This window comes from Sceloporus occidentalis, unplaced genomic scaffold, assembly GCF_023333645.1.
Source record: "Sceloporus occidentalis isolate IW3139 unplaced genomic scaffold, rSceOcc1.0.p SCAF_88, whole genome shotgun sequence".
Classification (NCBI taxonomy): domain Eukaryota; kingdom Metazoa; phylum Chordata; class Lepidosauria; order Squamata; family Phrynosomatidae; genus Sceloporus; species Sceloporus occidentalis.
In genome coordinates, this window is record NW_028317068.1 from 1,218,071 (window position 1) to 1,226,630 (window position 8,560).

The window sequence follows — 8,560 nt, forward strand, 5'->3', positions numbered from 1 at the left end:
TCTTGTTTTGTTCACCAGGCAGTGGATGTAAGAAAATGTTATAAATACTTTTTTTCCACAAACAAAAAAAAAAAAAAAGAAGATCTTAACAGCAAGCATGACTGGTCTTCAGTTGGTAGTAGATTTAGGGATATCTTGGACATCAGCCAGGTGAAGCTTTTGTCTGAGAAATAATGTTAAGTTTAAACATGCAAGTTCCCATCTGAAAAAAAGTAGGTTATTTTTATAACCTGGAAGTATTTCAATATATATAAGATTTGTAGCATGTAAGATACGGAATGAGGTGCAGATGCATAAAGGATATGTGTAAGAAGATAATAAAGGACAAAAGTATTGGGGCAGCCAGCCATAACACCAATCGGGGTTTGTCGAACTTTGCCATACACTAACATACATTTACACACTCTTACACTATATGCCGACATAAACACTCATGCTAATGCCATACTGTGACATAAACAACCCCATATACGCTAGCACCACACACTTATACACACCGACTCTGGTACTATACATTCACACACTTACTGACTCAAGCACTATACATATATGCGGATTCTATAGTATACACATATTTACGCATACACACTGACTCTATAGCACACACACTCACATACACTATCCCCACCTCCAGTGTTCCCTCTAAGCTGTGCGCTTGTGGGCTCTGTGAAACTTTTTGCACAAGAGAAATTTTCTGCGCACGCCAACTAAGAAAAATTAGATGGAACATTGCCCACCTCCCTCTCACCTCGTGCAGACCAGCCATGCCTTTAAGGCACCGGCTACACCACGTCCCCGTAGGAAAGCATAGGGTGTCAGATTCATGATGGATGCCCTGCAGAAACCTGGGAAGTGTTTTGTAGTCCCCAATAATCAGTTAAAACTAACACAGGGAATTGTACTTACATTACATAAAATAAAAGGATACATAGACGAATTTAGCTCTTCCAGCTGTAAAAAAAAAAAAAAAAAGAATATTTAAATGAAATGTAAACTACCAATAAATAAATATCTAGACCATCTACAAAAAACTCTCAATCCATGTTGGCATGATTGATCCCAACACAAATGTGGAGACTAAAACCACAGCAATGAATATTTATTGCTATCCACAGCAATGAATATTTATGATTCAGACTGCCCTATAAGGCTAAATAATTCATGTAAAGTTTTTCCTTCAGATTTTCCATTTGGTCTTCCTTAAAACTTACATCAGAAAGAAGTCGATCAAGATTGGAGTCACTGGCTATTTTCCGTTTGTCTTCTGGAAGTTCCTCTAGCTCACCATAGAGCTCCAAATGTAGACGGGCAAGCTTCTCTTGCATTCCACGCACATGTTCCATCTGCTCGATTGAACACTCATTGCCTGAAAACGTTAAACCAAAAGGTAAGAGAGAAACAAATCTCTACTTCCACATTAGGAGTATGATGATGAGGACTAAACCGGGCAACTTGTATGTAAACGTTAACTGCTCTCCCTGCACGGCAAGGACCCACACCTTATATCTCTGGTGCTTGCACACTGAGCAAGCAGCCTTTGCTGGTGTGATTCAGTCATTGTTTGTATACTAAACCCCACAGACTGATGATCACTAGATCCCAAACTTTCACCATACAGCACATATAGTACAGATCTGAACAAATGTTGTAGGGTATTTAAAAGTATGACAAGTAATCTACTTGAATAAACCAGTAATCGAGCAGAGAAGATAATTACCGAATGCCTGAAGTTTGCCGGAATGGAAGTCATTCAACAGGCTCAGCAGACCCTTCTCCATCTCCTGGACATCAGACACATCCGTAAGAAAGGAATGCTGGATGGGAGCTGATGCAGCACCTTTGCCTTCTCCCTGAGACTTTGATTTTTCTTTAATCGCTCTTCATTAAAAGAAAACATGAGTCAAACTATCCGGAAAACCTGTATGGAAGGGACCTGATTACATCTAACAACAGTTAAGATTCTTATGTCAACCCGCTTATAACCTACCTTTTCAGCTTTGGTTTTTGGCTTGTTGGCTGTGGCACAGCGTTAGAGAAGATGGTACTTCTACTAACTGGAACAGTGTTTTTCTTTGAATTCACCAGAGGTGGCGGGTGACTGGTAGAGGACTTTGGGCTCCTCCTTTTCATCTTCCTTTCATCCATTGAGGCAAAGCCTTACTTGTTCTTTTGTCTATTTTAACCTAAAATCACAAACATTATGTACCAGCAGTTTTTTTTGCTTTTTTCTGCCTTTTCATTTTTATGCTTAAAAGGGCACTCTAGCCCTTTCAAATTTTCATGTAGCCTCCTTTGAAAATTCATGGAAGGAGTCTGCCATTCCCTTGTTTGCACTTGCCCCTTTCCCCATCATCAAGCTTCTTGGTTTGCATTATATGTGTTGGCCAAACATCTCCAGTTGACTGTGCCACAGCGTATATTCATCACCAGTCAACTGCTGTGCGGGTTTGTTGAGGGTTCCACAGCAGGTCTAACGGGAAATTAAATAAACGGGAGTACTTTCAAGTATTACACTAGTAAATGAATGGGGTATTGGCTAGACTGAGAAACCTAAATCACTGTAGGTCCTGAATTTACCAGTACCAGTAGTAACCCTGAACCAATGTACTTAACTTCAGGTATTTACAACAGTCTTCATAGCAGAAGCACTCAGGAGCCCCGTGCGAAGCGCCATTTAATGAGGCCAACATACACTCAGTTTTCACAGATGTACTCAAAGCTCAAACACATTGACAAACAAACATCAACCCAGTGGCAACTCTTAACCATATTAACCATGCTTTGCCACACCTGTGTACAATCACACATATCACTTTCAGTCAAACTAATTCACTTAATATCCTTAAATAATATACTCTATTCAGACCCCTGTAAACATGTGCAGAAAACACTCCTATTGATTTACTAGAGAGGGTTCTTCTGCCACTGACTGGCTGCTTCAGGCAGCCAATCAGTGACAAGAATTGCCAGATCGCAGATGAGGAGGGTAGCTGCGTCACCTACCAGAAGTGCATTTATTTATTTTTTTATTATTGAAGAAGCGGATTAAATAATAGACGGTCAACTGCCCCTTTAATATGCGACATATTCAAACTACCTACATAATATTTACAAACATCACATGACACCCTAGTGTTTATTCACTAATGAGGGAGTTGTCAGGAGACTTTACAAGAGTTTCATTTCATTGTCCTTACTTTACATTAGGAAAGACCAACCCCACAGCATGGATGGGCCTGTGTAAATTAAGTGAGATTATCATGAGAGTCACGTGACTGCTTACACTATGTATTACACAGGGCCACCTCAACCCTTCAGTGTAGATAAATATAGGGATGGTACTTTATAACTTAGGTCATTTGACTCTCCTGCCAAGCCCCACTCCAAAGTGTTAGTATTCCTTCAATTGCATACTTTAACCAGGAAACAATCACTACAAAAAAACCCACAGAAATCATCCAAAATAAATAAGTTTACTTGTACTATATACAGACCATGGCCAACACCTATGCAGCTTTCCCTATGCAGCTTTTTAACAGACTGATAAACTTGACAACACACGATTTAAGGGGAACAACCGCACAGATATAAACAATAAACAATACTTGCTATGTGACATCATATCACATGGTGCTTCAACCCACATTACATCGATCCAGATGAAGATTTACTTGAGTGACATCACGCCCCTCCGCAGCTAACACTGTAGCGTATAACTTCCTGTTGTGGCACAGGTAATGCTTAACGAGGTGACGTGCAGTGTAATGCTTCTACGTAGGGCGTCGCTTGATCGTGTGAGGCCACAGTAGACATGTTTCAAAAGGGCAAGAAGAAAGCAAAGTATCTCCCCGAGCGGGAGAAGTGCGGCATTACCTCACGCAAATCTGCATTAGTTTGCTTAGGGGTGCGGACTTTTGGTGAGGTGCAACATGCCTGTAGCTTTATATTTTTTTATACCAAACATAAACAAACCGCTGCCCTTGTCAAATATGGTAGTGTTGTATTTTATTGCATTATGGGACATGTAGTCCGCCTGTTATTTGCAGCAAATATATTTTATATTTAAAACCACATAACTTTGTATTGCATCGTTTATGGCATCTGGACTACATAATACGAATGCAAAATAGAATGTGCTGAGCTGTTATTTAAACAATATCGTCTGCTTGTCTGACTTATATAAGTTGTATACCTGGGAATGCATCACATGCAGATTGTCAGCTCTTTGATAAGTAATAGCTAAAGCATAACCTCCAAGGGCTTCACCTTAGGACAGGGGTGTCCAAGTTTTTTCTGCAGTGGGCCACTTCATCAGAATTGTATACGTGCGCGGGCCGCACTCATTTTTCACTGAGAGAAAATATGGCCTTTAATAAAATATGCAGATTAAAATAAAGTAAATGACACAAAACCTTTACTTTTCCTCTCACTGATTTCTGGGCCTACAAATTCAGGATTCTGGATAAGTAAAAATAAAATAGTTCTATTTATTTTAAGGATGCACTAAAATGAAAATTCTGGACCAAAATCGAAAATTCAGGGTTCACTTAGCCGAAACTGAAAGTGACCCCCACACACACTTTTAATAAAAGTAAGTTACACACCAAAATTGTACAAAAAAATTATATATTATGATTGTTAACAGCAATCTCAGGCATACACAGATTCCAGCATGTACTGGTTGGCTGGGCATTGTATTTTTTGTCCAATTTCAGTGTGTAACCACACTTTTATTAAAAGTAACACACCACAATTGGACAAAAGAAATCAACAATATGACTTGGCATGATAGGAGTGTGATTGCTAACAGCAAACACACTCTTTTTATACCCAGGCAACCAGTGAATGCTGGAACATAGGCATGATGGGACTGTGATTGCTGTTAGCAGATTGGTGTTAGCTGTTAGAAATCTTACTCCTATCATCCCAAGTCAGCCAATACATGCTGGTACAGGGTGGCTGTAAGTGCAGACCTCATACTGCTGGCAGCATCAATACACAAGGGGGCAGCTAGCCAGGTTTCAGCATGTACTGGCTGACTTGGCATGATAGGAGTGTGATTGCTAACAGCAAACACACTCTTTTTATACCCAGGCAACCAGTAAATGCTGGAACCTAGGCATGATGGGACTGTGATTGCTGTTAGCAATCACACTCCTATCATCCCAAGTCAGCCAATACGTGCTGGTACAGGGTGGCTGTAAGTGCAGACCCCATACTGCTGGCAGCATCAATACACAAGGGGGGCAGCTAGCCAGGTTTCAGCATGTACTGGCTGACTTGGCATGATAGGAGTGTGATTGCTAACAGCAATCACAGTCCCATCATGCCTAGGTTCCAGCACTTGCACATCCATGCTATCACACACACACTCATTCATTCATTCGCAGATTCATTCCCTCAATCAGACATAGTCATTCACACAACCTACCCCACCCCCTTACCTGCTCTACAGCTCTCGATGCCGCTCACAGATTTCAACAGGGGGCGCAGCCTCCCTCGTTCTCCCCACAGAGGAAGCAGGACTGGAGCAGAGAATAGACCCTCCCATAAGTAAGCACCAGGGCTCTTGTGATCCTGGCTGCTGATCTCATGCGGGCCACACCTCTAAGGTTCCACGGGCCACATGATGGACGCCCCTGCCTTAGGAGGTATCCAAACCCCTGTGTCCAATCCATCTCCCCCTGAGGTACATCCACAATAATAAAAGTCATAATGGGAATGGTTGATCATGCCTGGCAGGGGTTAAGTCAAAGGTCATGGTATGTGATTGGATGTTTGCATTAAATGGGACTTCCCACTCCCACCTCCCTGTCAAATTTTTTTTTTTAAGGGAACACCCCAGCCATCATATGCAGTTTAATAGGTATGATAGCTGTGTGGCCCCTCTACAATGTTTGGGTCTCGGTGTGGCAGAGCCTATCCTGGTGTGTGTATTTGATCATCTGTTTCCTGACACTTTAAATTCTGTAGGAATATTTCATTGTTACTTATCCAGAGATAAAACCCTCCTGAATTTGTAGTCACTTCAGAGGACAAAACTTTCTAGGCCCACAAATCGGTGAGAGAAAAAGTAAAGGTTTTGTGCTTTACTCTATTTCAATCTGCATATTTTATTGAAAAGGATTAGTCGCACTAAATTGTGGCTTCCGGTGTCCTGTGTGTGATTACTTTTTTATTTTGATTCACCCTAATCCAATCACATAAGATTCTATCCTATATTATCTTCCTGGCACTGATCTCATCTTTATTCAGTAGACACGGATGCAGAGGATTCTGTCAATTCTGTCTATTTAATTTATTTCTATAAAAAGGCCCACCCAAAACTAGACCAAACTAGACTTCAAATTCTGCCATCGGGGGAAAAATTCCTTCTTGACTACAAAAGGCAATCAGATTTCTCCTTGGATCAAGAAGCTCTAAAATATTAATTCTATTTATAGCCCCATACGTCATGCCTTTCTAAAAAAAAATATCCAGACCCCTTTTAAAGGCATCTTATGTAGTTGATAACACCACCTCCCTTGGCAGTGAATTCCATACCTTTATTCTCCGTACTGTAAAGAATCCCTTCCTTTGTCATCTATGAAATCTCCTCTCTTCCAGTCTCAGAGGGCGACCTCTTGTTCTTTGTACATTTCTGTTTATGAACAGGTCACTGTTCAGAGCCCTGCATATATATGTATAATGTTATATCCCTTCTTAGCCACCGTTTTTCCAGTGTATATAATTTTAACTTTTTTAGTCTCTTTTTAACTAGCATCTTCCAATCCCCTTCTTAATTTTGTAGCCATCCTTTGCACCTTTTTTAGTTCCATAATGTCCTGGTGCCAAGAATTGTACCACATATTCAAGGTGAGGTCTTACCATTGACCTGTAAAGAGGCAAGATGATATCCTCCTCCCGTGAATCAATACCTTGTTTTATGCATGCCAAGACCTTATTGGTCTTTGCAGCTGCTTGCTGGCATTACGCACTGTTGTCAAGTCTGTTGTCTACCATTATTCCCAAATCCTTCTCATTGGTAGTTTTCCCCAAGGATATTTCATTCATAGTATAGGTTGCATTTTTATTATTTTTACCATAATGCATATGTTTGCATTTATCTATGTTAAACCTCATCTGCCACTTGCATGCCCAGTTGCAATGGATGAAGGGAAAAGGCTGGTGGTAAAATGAGTGCATGGAAAGGGTTAAAATACCACCATTTGAAATACCCTCAGGTATCGCATTTTCAAAAATATATGGTTTGATGGGGAAACTGAAAAAGCCGACTTCAGAGATGGCCCACTTAGGACCAGATGTAAAAGTTCCAAGTTGACAAAATGCGCACTTCCCAAATATGGCATTTTACCTCCCAAACAACCCAACAAACCCATGCATGTGGGGTATTACTGTACTCAGGAGATGTTGCTGCTTGAAAGTGACATACACCAGGAGCTGTAAATCCATACCTGAAGTGCAAAGTTTGACAAAGGGTGATAGTAGAATTAGTGCATGGAAAGGGTTAAAATCCCAGCATTACGATACCCGAAATAGCACATGGGGCAGAATGACCAGATTTGGAAAAAAAATTGGTTTTGAAATAGCAAAACGCTACTTGTACTTATTGCCCATTAACTTACTGAAAAAAGCAAAAAACAAACAAACATTTGGTACTTCTAAACTCAGAACAAATAGAAAATATTTAGCAGGTTTTTTCATTTTTTTTGGATGAGTAAGATTTTTCAAATAAAAGTGAGAGCATTTCTCATCATTTTTTTACTAACAATATGGTATCTGAAGAAAGCCCTTCTTGTCCTGAAAAATAAAAAAAATAAAGCTTGTGTGGGTTCAGTAAATGGGTGAGGAGAAAATTACAGCTAACCACGAGCACCGCAAAAGTGTTAAAAAAGCCTTGGTCCCAAAGGTTACAAAAAATGAAAAACAGCCAGGTCTTTAAGGTGTTAAAATACTTCCATGTAGTGGCTACTGTAGAGGCTAGTTCAAATACATATAGTTACTACCACAAAAACTCCTTATTTTTGTAATTTTAATTGAAGGGAGAACATTGAGGCAAATAAAAAATTGAAGGGAGCGTAAGTTAGAAAAAAAAGAAAGCAATATGTAAAAAAATATAATAAACATTAAAAAATGAACACTGAAACACCCTGCTCCTCATAAACATAAACAGCAATCAGTGGCGGATCTACCGGGGTCGCAGGGGTCGCGACTGCGACCGGGCCCCGGCGGCAGGGGGGCCCAAGCCAAGGGGCCGCCCGAAATCTTTTTTACGTTTTTTTTTTTTTTAAATAAGGCAGGGGCGTCCAACATGCGGCCCGCGGGCCAAACGCGGCCCGCGAGACCTCGAGGTGCGGCCCGCGTAAGATCGGCAACCGATCTTACACGAGCCGCACCTCAAGCCCTGCTACTTACTTGTGGGAGGGTCTTCTGGACAGCACAGAGGAAGCGGAGTTCACGTGACTTCCTACTTCCTCTGTGCTTTAGCAGAGAAGGCAGAGGGAGGCCGCGCCCCCTGCTGAAGTCTGTGAGCGGCATCGAGGGAGCTGCAGTACAGGTA

At 41.0% G+C, this 8,560-nt stretch overlaps 1 protein-coding gene across 1 annotated transcript; it reads right to left on the reverse strand.

The window, feature by feature from the left end:
- Positions 1-108: 108 nt before the first annotated feature.
- LOC149284779 (coiled-coil domain-containing protein 28A-like) lies at positions 109-2,145 on the reverse strand. Its single transcript, XM_089496202.1, has 5 exons — positions 1,988-2,145; positions 1,718-1,878; positions 1,212-1,366; positions 929-951; positions 109-163 (listed from the first exon to the last, which is right to left on the reverse strand). The coding sequence occupies exons 1-5, from the start codon at positions 2,143-2,145 to the stop codon at positions 109-111; spliced, it is 552 nt and encodes a 183-aa protein (XP_089352328.1).
- Positions 2,146-8,560: the final 6,415 nt, after the last annotated feature.

Coding starts and splice junctions, on each gene's coding strand:
- LOC149284779 (XM_089496202.1), bottom strand. CDS start 2,145: ATGGATGAAAGGAAGATGAAAAGGAGGAGCCCAAAGTCCTCTACCAGT. Junction 1,879..1,987: donor CAAAAACCAAAGCTGAAAAG/GTAGGTTATAAG, acceptor CTTTTAATGAAG/AGCGATTAAAGAAAAATCAA. Junction 164..928: donor GAAGAGCTAAATTCGTCTAT/GTATCCTTTTAT, acceptor ATTATTTCTCAG/ACAAAAGCTTCACCTGGCTG.